The 21,612-nt window shown below is 38.8% G+C and overlaps 1 protein-coding gene across 1 annotated transcript in view; it reads left to right on the forward strand.

Moving 5' to 3' along the window:
* The window catches only part of gosr1 (golgi SNAP receptor complex member 1), a 29,157-nt gene extending 14,367 nt beyond the window's left edge, over nt 1–14,790 (forward strand). The window contains exons 7-9 of the mRNA XM_036561738.1: nt 7,487–7,516; nt 12,114–12,196; nt 13,505–14,790. Coding sequence (XP_036417631.1) covers nt 7,487–7,516; nt 12,114–12,196; nt 13,505–13,629 — 238 coding nt within the window. The 3' untranslated portion in view covers nt 13,630–14,790. The remainder of the gene's footprint in view (nt 1–7,486; nt 7,517–12,113; nt 12,197–13,504) is intronic.
* Nucleotides 14,791–21,612: the final 6,822 nt, after the last annotated feature.

The raw sequence follows: 21,612 nt of genomic DNA on the forward strand, positions 1-21,612 counted from the left end.
AGAAATCTCTCCCAAAAAATTAGAAATATTTAATGACTGTTTTAACTGGAAATTAAATAAATGAATGGCAGTTTATGACTTTTGCATAATACTGTATTTGGGAGAAAACTTAGAACAAGAGGTGTTATGGCTGATTGCAGTAATTCTATTTTTGTATATTGTATATTTTTGTATAAAGTATATTGTCATAACATTATCAACAGCATTTTACATATTTTTGAACACCTTTGCACTGTCTACTGTCAAAAACAGTGGCAAGTAATTTGATGTGTAGCTTTTATTCTTCATGTGATCTCTTCTCAGGTTTAAACCATAGCTTTTCCTAAAGAGAACAATTGAAATATGCATTTGTTATATTAAAGCAGAATTTGAAACCAGAACATATTGGGTAAAATGACTGAATGAATGCCATTATATTTACATCTCCTTATGTATCCAGGGTTTTTTTAAACCAAAAACAGTCTTATACTCTGTGTACATTTCAAAATTTTCTACATTGTCAGTCAATAGAATGGTGACAGCAGTTGTGTTTAATATACAGAATGCCGTCTCGTACTTCCTAGTCTCGATTTAGCAGCACGACAGATAAAGAAAAAAAAAACCTATAACAGTTCTGACTCGTTGACCCAGTGGGGCTGTGGTTACTACGGGTAAACATACAACTTTTTCCCAAACCAATACCAATACTGGATTCTTAAGCATGTGCTGATACTGCTGGAGTTTGGTACAGTGTTAGTTGCAGCGGATTTCTTGGCTTTATGGGAGCAACAGGCCGCAAGGCCAAACCAGTGTCTGATGCAGCTTAGCAACAGACTGCAAGTGGGGCTAGTGGGCTGCTGTGCTAAGGGTTAAACCTAGGCTAAAGTCATAGGCTAAAGTCATTGCCTCAAGTGACTGGAGGTTCCTTCCGTATATTTCTCTAATTTTTGCACCCTCGATGACGACATGGACTAACATTAACTCAGAAATCTGCTGCACCGCCAGCACAACTTTAACACAATCATCAAGTTTGCTGACAATACAATGGTAGTGGAATTCATTACTAACAACAGTGAAGAAGAGTCAAACTCCTTACAGAGTGGTGCACAGACAACAGTCTCTCCCTCAGTGTAAACAAAACCAAATTGATTTCAGGAAAATGTGCAGAGCATTTAGGGGACCATGGTGGAAAGAGTGAAATGCTTTAAATTCCTTAAAGTTCGTATAGCCGAGGATTTCAACTGGTCATTCAACACGTCACACCCAACAACACCTTCCTCAGGAGTCAGAGGAAAGTCATCCTGCTATATCAGCTCCTCTGCAACTTCTGCAGATCCACAGTGGATAGCATCCTGACCAGCTGCTTCGCAGTCTAGTGTGGCAGCTCCACTGCTGCAGGTACGACAGGCGCTGCAAAGGGTGGTGAAAACCGCCCAGTCCATCACTGCAGCTGTCCTCCCACCCATACAGGACATTTACAGAAAAAGATGTCTGAAGAAGACCCCACATACCCCAGCCACTTACTGTTGTACCTGGTGCTGTCTGGGAAGAGATATCAGAACATTTAAGCTAGAACCACGAGGTTCAAGAACAGTTTCTACCCTCGAACTGTTAAACTGGTCACACCCACAGCACCCACCAGATCATGAATACAAACAGTACTTAAACTACAGAATTCGTGCATGACGTGCTTGCTTTAGTTCTGTCTACTAGAATGGAACTATACTCCGCTGCAGTACAGCTGTTAGTTTCTAAACCTGGTGTAATGGTCAGTCCCATTCTCTGGGCAAATTACATTGTATGAATGCAGAGATAACGTGATCTACAAGACACAGCCTGTGTTCCTGATCAGTAGGAGGCTGTGATAAAGCCAATATAGGTAATGCCCACATTGGACCAGTACTGCCTGTTGAATTTATTGTCTAATCCTATTAGGATACTGGTGACGTTTGGCCCCACTCATGTTTGTCTATTTATAAACACCCCCCCCCTAGAGCATATCTCAGTTTGTGTGGGTTTTTCTATTGAATGGCTCATACAGTGTGTCTTTACTTGCGGGTTGGTTTCAGACAGACAGATGGCCAGGAGCAGGCTGGCCTAGTGACAGTCACATAGATTAGGTCACATTAAATGGCAGACTGTCCAGTTCCTAGCTCCAGCTCCCTATTTCTAACTGCTGTAGGCCTTTACACTGTGTGACTCTCAACCTTTGTCTGCGGTTCAGTGCAACACTCAAGCTGAGAAAGGGCAGCAGCTGTCAAATTCCACGGGGAAAGTTGACAGCGGGGCTCTGCCCTATATCACTGCCAGGTCTATGGTGCTGTCACACTGCATCGTGCTTCATAATGATGCAGCTGTGCATGAGTGAAGGTGCACCACACTGTTCAGTTTGAGGATGGTTGTAATATGTTCTCTTGTATCCCTAAAGTCAGCACTGCATAAATGTACCTGAACATGTTAGAGATGCACAATATATTGTTCCTTGATTGTTATTATCTCAGCATCTGCCTTTGCTATACTAGTGTTGCAGATATATGCATGTTTAGCCAGTAACCAGTCACTGAATGTGTTGTACTGTAGGCATTCAGACCAGTCATAGATGTCCTTGTGTTTGGATAAATCAAGGCTTTAATATAATGGCCCCAAGACATATTTGGACACTTTAACCTTTTAAACATTTGTTGACATTTTTAACTTTGTAAGAGCTTTAGGTCACTTCATAAAAACACTTAACACAAAATCTAACTGATACACTTTGTATGGAGAAAACCTGGAAAAGAATTCCAACCAGACTGTACTAAGGCTACTGTGAAACACACATCTGGGGCTGTTTTTCTTATAATAGTGTCCGTGAGCTTGTGTTCATCAAAAGGATCATGGATTGTGTACAAAGGAATTTTGGATGCAAACCTGCAGAAGTTTTCAAAGAAACTGCTCAAACGATAACAATCAGGAACACAGCTGCTACCTTTTTAAAAAATATTTTGTCAAAAAGAAAATGACACTCTTGGAATGGGGTATATAAAATAAATGCTACCTTCATATTTTTTTCCTAACACATTTTAAGTGTGGCACGAATGCTCAGCTGTCCACTGAATGATCCAACAAATAAATAATTTTGGTCAATGCCAATAATGCAGGCCAATTTTTAAACCGCATCATGTTAATAGTTCAGTAATGTGTTATCACTGTATTGGAGCGTATTGTATATTGCAGTCACAATGTTGATTTTTTTTTTTTATGTTGTGCAGCTCTAACCAAAATATTGAGCTACTGTCTTTATTCCCTCACTGAAGACACCCTTCCTAAAAAAAAACCTAAAATATTATTCAGCCTTAATGCATGTTACAAATACTTCTTCTTTGGTGTGTTGTGGGATTAAAAAATACATACTGACATGTCCTGCTCCTGTGTGATGGACCCAGAAGAGAAGCATTTCTGGCCAGAGCTAAGATGGAGAGAGACAGAGCAGAAGTAAAAGGATGAATGACTCTGAGGGTTTGAATTAGCTTTGTGCTAATGACTGACGTAATGACTGCAGTAGCTCAGACTGGAAATTTTAGGGGTGCTTTTCAGTGCCTGAGAACCTGTTTTCTTTGCATGTGCTCTCACACCATGCCAGCCGCTGACATTGTGCCTATTTCCTCTGCTCTGGGCTGATAGAAGAGTCCTGTAAATTTTTCAACCCAGTCTCATCTCTGCCTATATAACAGCATGAATCAGAGTCCAACGCTCTTTTCCAAATGTAGCGATGCACACTTTATGCCTCTGGCCCCTGCACTGGATGGATTTACAAGCCAGCATCAGTGGTGACAGATGGTTAACAGAGTTTCTCTGTCTCTTGCTGCTCTAACAGCTGTCCGGTGATCTGTACAGGTGTGAAGAAGTGTTTCAAACATGGATAGCCTTCTAGTATCAGCAAGTGCTTTATTTTGTTAATCTTGTCTTTGATTAATCTTTAATCTTTGATTAAAGTCTACCTGCTCAGTGAATCAGCACTGACTAGTTGGTAGTTTTCATGATGAATAATGCACATTTAGAATTCTGCTATGGATCTTTGTTATGGTATGAAACAGAACCTGATAGACACACCCATTTATGTGCATTTTTAACCACTTAGTATTTTTATATATAGCTATTTTTACTTGCTAATTAATGTTTTCCATTAAAGTATTATGGAATATTTTTAATATCTACCTTAGTTTGTTACTATACAATTAAATCCATCTTTGTTTGACCTTTTTAAAACCTCTGCTTACTTAATGTCAAAATGATTACTCCAGTACTGTTATGATCTGTAGTCACATCCCTAGTCTTGTAAAACTTGCTATAGCAGAAAAAAATTCAATAAGCTTACGTTCATTACCAGCAAAGGCTCTAGAAAAGTGTCATGTCAACCCGAATTCTAAGGAACTTACACAGGTGCATTTTGAGTGTATCTTTCTCACTCTCATGTCCATTGCATTCTGGTTTGGAAACTGCTCCGCCTCGGCAAGTCTCTGCAGTCTCTGTTTTTTGTGCTTTCTTTTACCTAGTACTTATTATTTATACAGTATTTTTATAGCAACTTGTGGTCCAGGAGGTAGTGCAAAGTAAGAGTTTCATAGTACGGTGCAACTGTTTGTTTCTCTGTGCATGTGACAAACTTTTAAGGCTTGAATCTTCACTATCTGTTAAAATCCCTTATAGAAGCTACCATGGTTTCATGCAAGTTAACAAAAAAAAAACATGCTTGCCCTGTCTTCCTAAGACTAAAAAGAATTAATGACTTGTCCACTTTTTTGTTTCTTGCTTTCTCTGAAACATTATTAGTATTGATTCTAATTGGGGACTAAACTGCTGAATGCATTGTTTGTAAAGAACACTACTTGAAACCCAGGCCTCAAGGGAATGATGTGCTGTGCACAGTGAGTGTTGTATGTCTTTGTATGTTTTGAGAGGGCATGGTTTGGTTGTTGGGCTCTGTGGGGCAGGAAAAAAAAAAACAGTACGCCTGTACCAGGCCCTTCACGTGTCTCTCATTTAGTCCTCTCAGATGTGTGCCTGTCCCTGCAGGTGTGGCAAGACACTTGAGATCTGAACACGAGTTAGCCTGGGCTAAGTACTGGCTCAGTCAGTTATTTCCACAGAGGCCTTTACAAGTTATTAACAACACATTGCTGTGGTAAAGCAGCTCATTAAGAAGGGGGACAATTGCCTTAATCAGCAAAGCATCACAGTTCAGCTTCCACAACAAGTCTCTCCACTTATTATCATGGTACTGCATCATAGAAATGTTATTTTGCTATTAGAAAATACTATAAAACCCAATATTTTCAGTTCAGTCAAGCTCAGCCAACTGCTTTCATAGCTAAACACTCTTAAATTGGGCTCAGAAATGAGCAGGCCATCTGCTCAATGAGTTGAAGCTTCTCCCCTTATTCATCTTGAGGTTCCCCAACCCCCTTATGCCAGTTCTGAGCTGTCTAAATTGCATCTCAGTAAATCTCTGACTTGCAATCATGTGTTTCACTGGGTAATGTAATTAAAATAATGGCTGCTGTTGAGGGGTTGAAAACAGAAACCTCTTAGTGGGGGATTCAGCTGCTATCCAACTACCATTTGCTTACTGCTGCTTAGAGCTTTTATGTACAGCACTGTACAAAAGTCTTAGACAGCAATGAAAATTGTTTAAAAGTACTTGGGCAGTTAGTGAGTTTTTGCCTGTAAACACACCAAATAATGTTAGAGTAAATACAAATAGACATAAATGCAGTAAAAAAGTGAGAAGTTGTTATTTAGGTTATTACAATCCTGGTTATAAGAGTATCATTAGAAGACTAAAGATTTGCTTCCTGACTTCTCTGTACACTCCATTTATTACATGGATTTGTTTTATTCCATTTACAGCACACTGTGCACCAAATTCCTGACCAATAATCAGACTTCCATGTGTATAATTTGCTGTATTTGTGGTGTAAACCAACCAAACCAAATGAAAGATAATGTCACAAAAACAAAAAAAGTCTGGAGTAGGGTTTAGCAAACAAACCAGGTGTGAAAACAGCTGTGGCACATTACTGTAGTTTGCGGATTTAAAGGTTGTGTACTGAATGTTCAACTGAATGCAGTCTTTACATTTTGAAAAACTTTCGAAAACTGAAATGCTATAACTTCCTGATGTATGCGTGATAATCATTTGTTTACAATGTGATGAGTGTTGAACAACAGAATGATTTTGTTTTGCTTGTTCTAAAAACAGCCTAAATAATAATTGTCATTATAATTAGTGGAACTAATTAATGACATCAGAGGAAACTGTTTCATTTGTTTGTTGGTTGGAAATGCCAAGCCCAGTCAGTGTTTGTTGTACACCGTGCCTAAGAATAACAGGAGTTCCCTGCCATAGCAAACCTTAAACTGTAAAACAAGCTTTATCAGTCACACTGTAAGGTTCACTTCTTAATGACTGATTTCTGGATGTGACATCATAAGCTTATGCTTGTGTGAGTTGTTCATTTTTTTGAACAATTTGTTTTTTAACAACTTGTAGGTGGAGTTCCAATCAATCATTCAGTTACTTTTATAGAGAAGATTCTCCATTATCTCCACAGAGCTCTATTGCAGTGTTTGTGTATGGATTTCTATCCTCATTCCTGTGTCACAGGAGCTGAAATGAGTGATGGGGCCCATTTGACTATACTCCTCATTTCCTGCTGTATGCTAACACTTTGACACTGTGCTCTTGGAGAGACAGGGAGCACACAGGCGTCAGGGATAAAATTTGCAATCTACTTTTAGTGCATGTAATCAAAATCAGAGCCCTCTGGCAAAGTGAAGGCCATTTGTCTTTCCCCTCAGGTCTTGCTGGCCCTAAAGGTTTTGTCATCTACAGTGACAAAGCATGTGGTATAGAGCCAGCATGGAATTTCATTCGCTGCCTATAGATCAGAGATGAAGAATGACAGTGTCATGGCGAAGAGGCACAGTCCATATAGACAAATGTCTCATTACAAGTGTTTTTCACTGGCACGATAATAAGATGTAGACTTACAAATTTTGGTTAGTAGTAGCTCAGTTGGTCTGTAAATCCCTCTCTTGTGTGATATAATTTTTCACCTTTTAGTTATGTTATAGATATTAAAGTGATTGCCTTTTCCATTCTTTGGAGGAAAAGCTTTGAACAAATACATAAAAGGGCAACTCTTTATCCTGTCTCTAATGTTGCAATCGCACATTCTTTTAGGTAATATTCTAAAAATTACCTTTAAAAATGGATGTGTTTTATATTTCCCAAACACTTTCTTGTCTGGATTAAGAATTTAAAAATGCCACAATTCCTGTTTCTGTTTAAAAGATTCTAGACAGAGTAGACAAGGTTTGTGTGATCTGAATGCTGAAGCAGTTGGAACATCAGTGCATGTCAGTATTACTGTAAATGTCACAGGGCCGATCTCAGCCTTACTCATCCAGTTGACCTGTTTTCATTTAATCTCTTCTAAATATGCTCCTGTTTTTGTTGTTTCAGCTCAGATCGACTTATTGAAGACACAATAAGGTAAGAATGATTCTACAAATGTACAATTGCACAGACTGTAATGATGTATCCATTCTTCATACTATACGCATCTTAACTGTTTTAAATCTAAATGTCTATTCTTTTAATTACAGTATGGTGTCTTATCTAACACTTATATCACTGCTAAACCAGTAGTGTTTTTTGGACCCATTTCGATTTGAAGAGACCTCAGTCAATGCGTAACATCAAGCCACTGACCCATTACTTGTCCATTCTGATACCATTAGATTATCGCTCGAGATTGGGTTGAAAGCGGATCCTGTCCCTGAAGTGAAGCTGGCAGAAAAGCTTTCTTGGCAGACATTAATTGGTTTCCTTGATCGAAACCCTCAGATTCCACTTTGTATAAGTCTGTATCGCGTGTCCTCAGTGTATAAACATATCAGTGGACACATCTGATTGAGACAACTTTAAACATGGCACGAAAGAACGTTGTGCCTCTTCCCGAGAGCCTCAGCCGTGGCTGAGTAAATAACAATTAACACTTCAGAGTGTGTGATTGAAGCCCTGGGAGACAGACTTTCCCTTGAGTTGAGCTTATTCTTACAGGGCTGCTGGGTGGTCTGCAGGGCTGGAGGTGCACATATAGGTGCTTCCCCCGTGGTGTGACTGTGCTCATGCATGACCCAGCAGCCTTGTCCTCCCCTCTCCAGCTCCACTGTGGCAGCCACCCTTGTATTGGGGAAGCCCACATGAGCCAGCTGGCACAGGTGCTTAATTAAGGCAGCTCCTGGGTCGCTCAGCTCCTCTTCTAAATGCCCTCGGCCTTATTCAAGCAGAAAATTGCACAATATCAGCTGAGATCATTGCGCTTTCTCCACCAGCCCAGAGCCACCAAAATGAGGTTGAGACTCATTGTTTAACATTTCATCATGGCTGTGGTCTCTGTGGAGCGTGGGTGCTCGTGATGGCAATTTAATGATGCCCAGAACAGTCTCCTAAACAAGATTCTGTCCATCGCCAGTTAGACATTATGAAATAATCCAGTAAACATATCCAATTCATATAATACCCTTGAGCAATAATTGATTACTGTGTTAGCAAAAACCCAGACCAATGTCCTCATTATTGTAGCCTTTGCTGCGTTGGTGGCTGAGCTTGTTCGTGCATATGTATATTGCATGTTTATTTAGTTACAGATGAAGAGCACCCACAGGAAAAGTATTGGTCTTAACATGTACATATTAACACGTGTTTTTTTGCGCTCTTATGCTCTGTACGTGTAATTTTTTTTTCAGTGGGCAGTGTAAGAGTTAAACTAGAAAAAACAGTTCTTGCCATCAGAAACAGAAGCTAGGTGTAATATAATTAATAATTATTTCGTATTCATAACTCATTGAAACGAGCATTGATAATCTGTAAGAGGAGATATTTTATTAGGATTTGAATTTGATGAGATACTTTCATCCTTGGGTTTTGCAAATAGAGAACGTTGACATCAATGATCAGAAATAAGTGGGAAGTTCAGATTTATTGTCAATAAAGAATGTAAATCAAATATAAGTGTAGTTAAGTATGTGACTTACTCATTTTATTGAATATGTATTTATTAATGCTGTCAAAGTTAACGCATATATGACAGCTTATTACTGTCAAACTAACAAGAGCAACAATAAAGTGGAAAGCTACAGTTCCCTCTAGAACCTCCACAGTGAAAAGAATCCAGGAGCTGTATGAACGAGAGCGAGAGACTATAATTGCGAGGGAGTTGGCATCACTCACTGTATATGTGATGTATATGATACATACACTCATTGACTGGAGCATGCAGCCACTGTTACTCTCACTGGGCATCAGTTATAAAAATTGGAACTTTTTATTTTTGGAAATCACTTGATTTTCATGTTCACATGATGAAAATTAATGATATTGAATTGTTGAAAGTAACATATTTGTTCTTATGAGGCTTATTTTGTCTGTTCATATAGCTATAACAAAAAGCACTTATTTTTAAATGATATTAATTGCTATTAACTAGGCAGTCCTGTTAACTAAATAGTGCAATTACAATTTTAATTGATTTTTAATTGATTTTAATGTTTTGATGGCCCTAGGAATTATGTAATTGTATTGTGTAGCAAAATTAAAGTAATACCTCCCGACTTCTGTGGGTTCAGTTAACACTGGTTGAAAACTTGATTAAAAGTAGTTTAGACAACCACATTTGTTTGACGAGAGCAGTGAAGTTACTTTATACTTTATCTGTTTATATAAACAAATATTAAGAGACTGGTGAGTAGATGTGAAATGGAGAGATTCTCGTGCCCCTCACTGTACCAGCTCTCAGGGAGGGAGCTGGCAGCAGAGCTCTCAGAGGTGATAAATGTCTCTGGTGTGTGGAGGAGCCTCTGCTAAACTGTACTGAGACAAAGGTCAGGTTGTTTATGACTGAAGTCACCTGGGGAGAAAGCGCCAGCGGCTTCCCGGCCCCAAGAGGGAACTGTCCTGTATTATTTGTTGTATCATTTGTTTGCATCAGTGGGGCATGATATATTTTACCTCATTCGTGTTTGTTGTAGACTTGATTGTTATCTTTATATCAGTTCTGTGCTGTAATAAATGTAAAGGAGTCAGCTTTATGTATGGTGCTACATTGTGCTTGCATTATGTAACATCAGTCTATGTTAAGGCTGCACAATGTGTGCTTTGTTAATCACTACTGAAATATTTCCTTTTGCAATACTGATATTGCAGAATATGCAAATGAGGCCTCTCAGAATCACAGTACTGTTTGTTTTTCTCTGTACAGTGAGTATTTTGATCAGTCACAGCACCAGATGAGTTTTTTGGGGTGTTTTGATGTATCAAGATCACAGGTGCACTGATCATAATTTTTTGTTTAATCTGATTCGGATTTATTTGCAGCCAAGTTGGCAGATTTTTTTGGCAGGTTTTATTAGCCAATTTCATGAATTCTCGAAGCTCACATGTTGGGCTAAGCGAGCACATGAAACACATGCCTAGTGTTTTTTATTAGCCAGAGTTCAACATAAATAAGGTTTGGTCTTTCTTGGTCAAACTGGCATTTTAAAGTCTCAAACAAAAATCATTGGCCTTTTTACATAACATGAAATCAAATGCTGCATTAAAAGTAAGAGGTGACTGGATATTTAGCAATGAGTCATAATTATGCTACAATGTTTTGGTGTAGTTGTAGCAGCAAAATTTAAATACAGCGCGGATGTACTTACCTGCACCACAACATTTATATCTTAAAATTGCAACAGAGATCAGCCAAAATCAAAAGAATAAATCGGCCAATTGCTTGTTAGGAGCAAAGATTGGCCAATTCTGATCTTGGATTGTGATTGCATACTCCAAATCAACATATTTATATGATCCATTTATGGTCAAAAATAACACTGGCCATGTTACATTATTGATTGAAAAGTATGTTTTCATATATTGAAAGGAATATTGCAATTCCAGTATGTAGCAATATAATCAGTAGTAGTATTTTGTCCATATTATGCAGCCCTAGTTTATGTGGGCTTGGTTTACAAAGTTGAGAACCCATAACTTGCTTGAACATGTGTTTGATAGGCAGTCATTGCACAAAATGTAGTGTGTAAAAAGGCTGTTGCTTCTAAATGAACTTTGAAGTCCACTTAAAGCTTTTTTATTAAAAAATAAACTTGCTTGCTCTGACTCTGACTGGATGGGATGAGGGGTGAAAATATTTCAGGATGTTTGTGTACTAGATTTTAAGATGTCAGTGTAATGGAAATAACAGACCTTAATCTTGGTCAAGTTTATACTCATTGAAAGACCTGTGTAATGGAATAATGCAGACCTACCTGACCTTAATCTTAGGCCAGTTCATACTCACAGAAAGACAAATATGTCTTTCAAGCTCAGCAATGAACTTGGTGGCCAAATTTTTAAATGAGTTGACTCAGCTTTCGTTTAAAAATACTTGGTGGTGGTAGTTTTTTTTCTGTCCATGCTGCTTGCTGAATAGCTACAGCCTGGCCAGCGGTGGGCTCTGGGCCTGCAGGTAAGCTTTAGGTGCCAGGCTATCGGTTACGTTCCCAAAGCTGCTGAGCCTGAGTGAGCTATAGTGTCACACTGCAATTTAATCCTCTCCACCAGCAACAAGAAAGCAAGACTCAGCTGAAGAAGACAAATAAGTGCTGGCTCTGAATCTGCCCAACAGTTTTAGAAACATCTCGGTGTGCATAATAGGGTCATGCATTTGAAGAGAAAACAGAGACACTGAAGTCTTTGAAGCCCCTCCATAACAGAAATGCATTATGCTTGAGCGAGCAAAGACTGTTGCAAGAAATCCTCATTTATCTGTAATGTGAGGTATGTGCTATCTACAGTGTTGGAGGAAATGAACTTGTAATGCTGGATGATTCTTCTCTGGGCTCTTTGCTGAGAGCTGTTGGTGGGTAGGGCAGCGTCTCTGGGGGTTTGGAGTGATGCAGCTTCTTATCCTGTCTGAGCTCAAACTCTGTAGGAGAGAGACATATGCTCCCTTTAGTGAACTGCAGCGTTTTCTAAGCCTTTGACTTGAGACCATTGCACCTATGATGTACCACTACTTTTAAACCACACTCTACTTCTTTTCCAGCATTGCCATGGCCACCAAGGAGAACATGACCTCCCAGCGTGGCATGTTGAAGTCCATACAGAGCAGGGTCAACACTCTGGCCAGTATCCTTTCTAGGTGTCTGTGTTTGTATGTATATATAAAAAAGAAAGCGAGAGATAAAACCAGGAAAATGCATCACTCCATTCCCTGTTCATCTGCTTATTCATACAGTGTAAGGGGACTGATCACAAGCTAATTCTCTCAGGAGGATTCTTAATCTTAGTGTCTTAGATTGGCTCATTAATGTTTTCATTGAGGAATTCTCCTCAGAGACGTAAATGCTGAGACCACTGAAATTTGAAGTAAGCACTTTTTAATGATGAGTTTTATTGGATTTTAAAACATAATGATCACACTAGGTACTGCAGCCTCTAAACGCAGAGATTGGTCTGGCTGTTCTGTAACCACAGTAAACATGACAGATGCAACACTGGACCAGAGCTAATATGTTAGCACAAATAATTCTAACAACTCAAGTGACTACAGCTCAATAAGCTGTTTTATTTGTTTATTTTTTTTGAGAGGCAAGGTGCTTTATTCATATGGGGAGAAGTCTGAGCATTTGTGGTATTCTAGTGCAAAATAGGCCAAGCAGGGTTTAATATTAATTTTAACCAACTTCAGGCAATTAAAGTGAAAGTTCACTGTTGCAAACAGATTTTTGACCATCCTCAATTTTTTCTGTTCAAATGTGAAAAACCACATAAAAATATGCCAAATATGTTTATGACAATTAGTTTATTTTTTGAAAAGATGATGATTATTATTATTGTTGTTATTAGTTGTTGTATTATTATAACTGAATTTATTTCCATAAGGGAATAATGTTTTTCACTCACTGCATCACATACTCTCGCTTTGCCAACATTTTGAGTCACGTCTCGGGCTATAGACAATTACTAACAAGCAGTGCAACTGGCTAGATTTAATTTGACACACAACTGGGTTAGACCAGTTTTCTGCATGCAAATGAAAGCGAATGAAGGAAATATAAATTACATTGTTCAATGAATGGATTGTTCCCAACAAAAGTGGAAATCTCATTACTGTGAGATTGTCTGACTGGGCAAGTGATATTTAACGCTCCTTTCCAGACTTCGTTTTACTTGCCTCGGGCCATCGGGAATAACTTAATTGTGAGGAACACTGAGGAATTATCTGATATCTGTATAAAATGGGGTGATGAGTCAAAACATGTTAGGAGGGATTTGCATTTTGCAGAATGGTTGAAAATACTTTGATTCAAATACCTTTTTTTATTGAGTGAAACCTTAAAAGTGTTTCTTTGAAAATAACTGTTTTCAGCTGTTTGCAGCTAAAAAAATGGAAATACTTGGTAGATTCTTTGGTTTCTTAACTTCCTCTTACAGATCGGTTCCCGGCCATCAACAGCCTCATCCAGCGAATCAACCTGAGAAAGCGGAGAGATTCCTTAATTCTAGGTGGAGTTATCGGTGTCTGCACCATCCTTCTGCTGCTTTATGCATTTCACTGATTGACAGAGGATCTGACCGATTGCTTTTTGGGGTATGCGAGCAGCAGCTGGGCCTTGGAGAATAAAGCTCAGTGATGGGACCCTAGGGGGCTACTAAGCAGACTCCCACTTGGCGTAATCAGATAACAGGATTGATTGTGGCCAGCATGGACTACCTTACTTGTATTTAGCAATGGGATGGATGTAGCTCTTGCAGCATTTTTTTGTTCCGGAGAAGCTAATTATTATTACAGACATGCTGTTCTGACAAGGATAAGGGAATGGAGACCAAATAACTAATAAGACTAGAATGGTTTGGTTTTAAAGAGCAACTTGTAACACTGGCTTTTATAAAAAGTCTCTTTAGCACAGCACCATGAAATTGTGCTGTGTACTGTTGATTACTGGGGTTTGGAGGATTTTAATGTGATGGTCCTTTTTGTGAAGGGGATGTTCATCATGTTATGTGATTTAATAAATTATTCATATACAGGATGTTTAAAATGTGTCACACTAGGCGCTTAACTTCTGAAGTTGTTATTTTCAGACATCTCAACTTCTCTAAATGTAACAATGACTTTTCACATGAGGATTTTTAACAGCCTAAACCCCTGTATTCTTCCTGTATGCTCTTGTTGAAAGTGAAGAAGTGGCAGAAAAATTGCTGCATCTTCTGTGAAGATTCTAAAAGACCTGAAAAAACCACTGTACATTTCCCAGTAAGACCTGAGAACATAGTGAGCCACAGTTCACGAGTCTCCACTGGCTGACTGAACATCCACACTGCCAGAGGAACTGGAGCGTGAGAAAGGCAGCCAGTCTTTCCTTGATATGAGAGATGAAAAGAATAGATGCATGTAAAGGTTTGTACTCTAAAACCTAAGGCAGGGAAGCATGGAGAGTCTCAGTAAAAGGGTAAAATTCATTCGTAAAACCTCTAAGATTTGCTATGGTTCCTTTAAAACTCATATTTGTAGCTCAAGTAACATTTCTCTCAGTATTGCTTTTGCTGTTTCTCCAAGTCTGGATGCCTGCCAGATGTCTTTCTCCATCAAAACAATTAACATAGAACAGATGCCATTGTATCTCTTTCATTTTGAAGACTTGCAGTTTTGCTGTTTAAAAATTCTCTGGAATTATCATTAAAACAGAACCTGTTTGGCTCAATTAGCCCTATTCAAACAATTCTCAGTATCAACTGCTTAAAATGCTAACACAGCTCCCCTCAGTGATACTTTGCCACTCTACAGGGAGAAAACTAAGGATACTGGGTTCTGAAGTGCTGCAAGCCCTGAAACAGGCAGACATTTGTCTTTGTCAGTGATGGTGTCCACCTTTCTCTTTGGTCCATGTAGCTTGACGAATGATGCCTGTTCCCCAAATAGGCCTGCTGAGTTCTGCTCATTTGCATCATCTATTTTTGATGTGTCTGTCCCAGTTCATGCAAAGTGGCCTGTACTGATGTTCTTCAAGCTTGTTAGGATGAGGGAGTGTTTTTGCTTGAGGTTGTGCACAGGCGTACAACTGAGTGAGTACTTTGTGCAAAGTGCTTAATACAGTGAGTTGCAAGGAAAGCATCAATCCTCCAACAATGAAGAGCTTGCCAGCTCCTTTATGTGTTTTTTTTTCTCTTTAACCTCTGTTTCTCCCTTTTGGTCCTTTATCTAAAGGTCACAGCTCTAACTTTCTGCTCAGTACAGTTATCAGAAAGGCTGAAAACCAATAGAAATGTTTTAGGTATCCTGGGTATTGTTACATGAGAGCTTTGAATAGACCCCACACTGTGACAGTTTGTTTTCTCTCTCTTCAGCTGATGTGACTTTGTTCTCTGCTGAAAGAGATTCCTTGGAGTTTGGTGACTTCTCTGGAATCCACTTCATCCCTTCTTTCTGTGTAAATACTGTATATATACACACTGTTAGAGTTGTACTTTGTATTTCATGCCTCTGTGGGGCTATCCAATTACACAGTCTAAAGAGTTCAGGAGATTACAGCTGAGTAGATTTAACCCGATTTCCAGTCCTCTTACTGACTGTAGCTGTCCTTACACAAATCTCAGCATTGAAAAGTACTGGAAAATTCCTTTATTGCAAGATTGTAGGTGGCTTTGAATTAAATATCAGTAATTGCCATTTATGTCTAATTTCTTTTATTTTTGTTAGAGAGACAATTCTTTGTCAGTTAGGGAGATTTTTTTTGGTGACCTGTTGGTTATCAGTACAATTTATTAAAAATATAGGACAGTTAAGTTAGGTTTGACCCATATTTACTGTATCTATGGCTGTGAAGATACTCCAGCATGTCACTGGCCCTAATGGCACCCTCTGAGCCATTACTGAAAGCTGAAATGACATGGTAGTCCTCATCCTTTGAGTCAGTTTTCCTTCATTCTTGCAGTTTGAGAACCCGTTCTGCCTGTAGTTGATCAGACCACCTTACCACCTTACAATTTATTTGCTTTTGACTCATTTTATCACCACTCATTTGTAGCCTCAGTTGTTCCTTTATTTTATTCTCCTCTATGTATGGAAGCAGAGTTGGGAAAAGAGACCCAACTTTCCTGGCACCTTTTGAAAATTTCAGAGCCTTTTGCGTGGTTACTGGAGCAAGATAAAGCTTGTATAGCAGCACGTTTTGTTAGTCCTTGCACTGTGATGTGGGAATATGAAGAGACTATCAGCAGGAAACATCTAATAAGGATGTTGCACAGAAGGATCTACAATCTGCACAGGTCTAACTACACTAATGTACAGCAGACATGGACCAAATTCTAAAGAGCTTTTTCGTATCCTTGCTTGCAGAAACATGGCTCTAATAGAGTTCATTGTGGTTTGATGGTGAACTGTTTGGGCATAAATGCAATAAACGCTGTATTACTTTGCTCCCCAAGTTGCGCGTAGGCTTTAGCCTATATTCATGAAGCCAAAGACTCCATTTAACACAGTCTGAATGTTGACGTAAGCACCCCCCATTGCTATATCAGAGTAAAAGTATTTCAATGTGATGCTTTGTGATTATTAATAAAATTCAGAATGTATTAAAACCTGAGGTTGTAATTGTCAGAAGCTAATGTAATTCTTCTTTTCCTGTGTTGCAGAGCAGAGCTGTCAGTGGCCTGTGGCTGGGCAGAGTGCCATTCTTTAGCGATTAGAAAGGCAAGAGCCTGCAAGTGAGGTGCAAAATCAGCCACTAGATCCTGTGTCATTTCCTGAGCCATGCATTATTCACGACCACAACAGGACTATGAAAATGGCTGTGTTTGTGCACGTATGCACATTTGATAGAGAAAAGTAGTCTCGGATCTTTCGCTCTGTGTTGCAAGCTTTCCTCTTGCATTAACACACAGATACAGCATTTAATTTTATAGGCCAATCAGAGTTCCTATATATGTGAAATGAGAAACATGTTTCTTCACAGTTGAAGTGGGTTTCATTTTTGCGATTGCTTTCTTCGATAGCCTTGTAACAGTTGGTGACAAAAGACTAACACATGGAAATTATCATTGTTAGCAATGAAGACAATCAGATAACATTTAGTTTGCATCTGAAATTGATATAGAATACATTTCTGTGCAATGTCATAACCGCTATGAGAGCTAAAGACTACAAATAACATCGCAAGTGGTGATCTTTGGGGTCCAGCCACTGTGCATTTATGGAGCCAATATACCAAAAATGATGTACTTGGTTTTCAGAATGGCCTCTATTTATACAAACCCAATTCCATAAAAGGGGCAGTATGTAAAATGTAAATAAAAACAGAAAGAGGTGATTTGTAAATCAACTTTGACTTACATAATGAAAACCCTACAAGGATATTTAGTGGGTCATGTTATCAACTTTATTGTTTTTGGAAATATATGCTCATTCTGAAATTGACAAATGCAGCATGTCCGAAGACCTTGATACCGGAACAGTTTTGAAGAGGTGATGTAATCATGCTTGGGTAAAAACGAAGTATCCAGGAAAGGCCTAATCCTTTATTTACATGGATAGGTCAGCGCGCGCCACTTTCCCAAAAAATGCATCAATGAATAGTCCAGCAATAGTCCATCAATGTTCCTCAACATATGTTTACAGTTGGTTTTAGGTATTTCACCCTCTACTGTACGTATTATAAAAAGATTCAGGGAGTCTGAAAAAAATCAATGTGCATAAAAAGCAAGGCCAAAAACCACCACTAAGTGCATATGATCTTTGATCCTTCAGATGGCACTGCATTAAAAACCAGCATGCTTTTGTGATGGATATCACCACATGGGCTTCGCCAAATTGTTGTCAACACAGTTGCTGTTTCCACAAATGCAAGTTAAGACTGCATTATACAATGGAAGGCATATGTCAACAATGCCCAGAAATGTGGTCGACTTCCTTGATCCATAATGCACGGTGGAAACGTCTGTTATGGTCTGACAAGTCAACCGTTAGATTGTTTATGTGAAAAACTGATGTTGTGTGCTCTGGGCCAAATAAGGACCATCCAGATTGTTATCAGTGTAAAGTACAAACGCTAGGATCTGTCATGGTGTAATAATGCCCAGGGCATTGGTAACTTGCACATCTGTGAGCACTGAAAGATGTATGCACATTTTGGAGCAACATATGCTGCATTTTAGACGCTGTCTTTTTCATGGACGTCCATGCTTATTTCAACATGACAACAACAAGCCACTTCCTGCACATGTGACAACAGCATGGCTGTGTAATCAGAGTGCTAGAATGGCCTGCCCGTCTCCTATTAAAACATCACATATGATTGTGCCGCTGGAGAATGGCAAGAAATTTCACTTTCAAAACTGCATCATTTGGTTTCTTCAGTCCCCAAATATTTATTAAGTGTTCTAAAAAGATGTAATACAGAGGTGAACATACTCCTACCCCATCATATTTGGAATGAGCATATATTTGAAAAAACAAAGATAAGATAAAATGTCAAATATCATGTACTGTTTTCAATGTAATACAGGTCAAACAGAATTTACTAATCACTTGTTTCTGTTTTTATTGGCATTTCACTTTTTTTTTGGAATTGGTTGTATAATAGATTTCTGTTGTGAAAAGGATCTCTCTGTCAAATTTCAATCTTTTGACCAATTCAGTAAGTAAATCAAAATACACAAAAAACAATACAGTATTTGGACACGACTTATAGTTACATACAACCCCATTTCCAAAAAAGTTGGGGTTGCTGTGTGAAATGTAAATAAAAACAGAATGCAATGATGTGCAGATCATTTAAAAATAGTACAAAGACAACATATCAAATGTTGAAAATATATGCCTGTTCGAATTTGATGCCAGCAACACGTTTCAACAAAGTTGGCATAGGAACATGTTTACCACTGTGTTGTTTCACCTCTTCTTTTAACAACACGCTGCAAGCATTTGGCAACTGTGGAGACCAGTTGCTGTAGTTTTGAAAGTGGAAATTTTCCATATTCTTGCTTTATATAGGATTTCAGTCTCCTTTGTTGTATTTTTCGTTTCATAATGCTCCAGATGTTTTCAGTGAGTGACAGGTCTGGACTGCAGGTGGACTAGTTTTACCACAGAGCCATGCTGTTGTAATACGTACAGCATATGGTTTCACATTGGCTTGCTGAAATAAGCAAGGCCTTCCCTGAAAGGATGTTGTCTGGATGGCAGCATATGTTGCCCCAGAACCTTTATGTAGTGTTAAGCATTAATGGTGCCTTCACAGATGTGCAAGTCACTCATATGCACTCCCATACATCAGGCTGGCTTTTGAGCTGTGTACTGATAAGCCGGATGGCCCCTCTCTTAAAGCTGGAGGACATGAGTCCATGATTTCGAAAAGGAATTTCAAATTTTGATCGGCGGACCACAGGACACTTTTTCTCTTTCCCTCAGTCCGTCTTAAATGAGCTTGGGCCCAGAGAAGGTGGCAGCATTTCTGGATCCTGTTTATACATTGTTTCTTCTTTGCATGGTAGAGTTTTAACTTTGCATTTGTGGATGCAGTGATGAATTATGTTCCCAGTGGTTTTCAGAAGTGTTCCTGAGCTCACGCAGTGATTTCCACCACAGAGTCATGTCTGTTTTTAATGGAGTGCTGCCTAAAGGGCCTGAAGATCACAGCTAGCCAGTGTTGGTTTTCAGCTTTGTCCCTTGCATACAGAGATTTCTCCAGATTCTCTAAATCTTTTAATGTTATTATGTATCGTAGATGATGATAATCCCCAAGTTCTTTGCTATTTTATGTTGAAAAATATTATTCCTGAATTGTTGCAATATTTACCTACACAATCTTTCACAGTGTTGAACCCCTCCCCATCTTTATTTCAGAAAGACTCTGCCTCTCTTGTCTTAGTACTATTTTCAATTAAATATTTTAAATTATTTGTACATCATTGCATTCTGTTTTTTTTTTTGTTTTTTTCTCCAAGGAACGATGCTGCCAGACTGCACTACAGGAGATTGGTTTCTGAATTTGTTGCAAATTTGACTGCTCATGAGCTTTCATATAAGCCCTACTGAAGTAGAATAATTTCCCTTTGATTACGAATCTCTGCAAGATGAACAACCAGACATGAGTTGTGGACCATGCATGTTATCATTTATTCCACACATGCAGAAGTACACAAACCTGTGGAAAAAATATATCCAAAGTGAACCAAGTTACCCAAAAAGCAATTTAAAGAAAATCACAGTTTTACAGACACAAAGCAGCACTTTTTCATCTTATTAATATTGGCACTGTATACTAACGTACAGTGAGTACCTGATGTAACAATCAGAAATATTTAAATGAGATATAGGGAAGAGAGCTGTGTGTTTCCTTTAGTTTCACAAATTAGTGCATCTCACATTCACATTCATACAGGTGAGGAGAAAGAGGAAAAACAGGAGTGAAAAAAGTGGTGATTACATGCTTGGGGGTTTTGCAGGTGCTAACAGTCTCAACCTATGTCAACATGTCACAATACAAACCAAGGCAATATATCAAGTACAAACCAGGTTACAAAAAACAAAGCATTTTGTACAGTTTCATTGGCAACTGAACAAATTGTGGAGTTGATGCATAATCTGTTATCAACTAATGCATAAGAGTATAATAAAGTGCTGTGAAATCAGTGAATGGGGCAGTAAAATGCATGATTACAAATATCCAGAGTCACTGGCTAGCTCCACCCCTCAGGGAAGAATTTCTAGCTGACCGAGCTGAGTAGGAATGTTTTAGAGCCAATCTACACCTTTTTGTTTTCAGCTTTGACTCCAACGTTTGGCATTACAGTTGTATTTGTATTTTAGGCTAAAGTGGCAGCGATGCAGTAAATACTGTCAAATGTGCTCAATGCATCGTCATTATTTCTAACATTGTGGTTTTTAGTGACAATAGAAAACAGGTGTTACTGTCTGCCTACTGCATGCTTAAATAGTTCTATAAATATACGGATATATAGCATACATATACAATTAGGAGTCCAAAACGGAACTGATTTACATTCTGCACTAGTGACGATCAGGGGTCAGTGACTAGCTCTGGTTTTAGGTAGTGTACTGATCGGAGGGCATCAGCACAGAGCGTACGATGGTGCTGGCCTCTTCATGCCTCTAGACGTAGTCCATGCTTCAGTAGCTAGCACAGATTAAGGAGGGGCTAACATGCGTTTTACTACACTGAAGCTGCTCTCAAGGCAAAGAGAACAGTCGACTCATATTCTGGCAGACCCCACCACGAACACACATTCCACTCTAGATACCAATGGCATCCACTATTCATCTAGAACAAAAATGCTACAGTGGCTATATTGGGAGGTGATGACATCAGCCTATTCACATGCAGGTGGTCGTTTTTGTAATCAAAAGCTACAAAAAAATCAACAGCTTAAACAAAATACTCCTCCCATTGCAAGTAGTTTCATTTCTCTTTTGACAAAGTCTGTGAGGCCAGTCCACCAGCACTGACAAGGCAACTGTCTAGCGATCCATTCGCCCCATGTTCATTTCCGTGGCCTTATTTTAGCTCAGTGTACAAATCTTT

The sequence above is a fragment of the Colossoma macropomum genome, unplaced genomic scaffold (assembly GCF_904425465.1).
Source record: "Colossoma macropomum unplaced genomic scaffold, Colossoma_macropomum, whole genome shotgun sequence".
NCBI classification, from domain to species: Eukaryota; Metazoa; Chordata; class Actinopteri; order Characiformes; family Serrasalmidae; genus Colossoma; species Colossoma macropomum.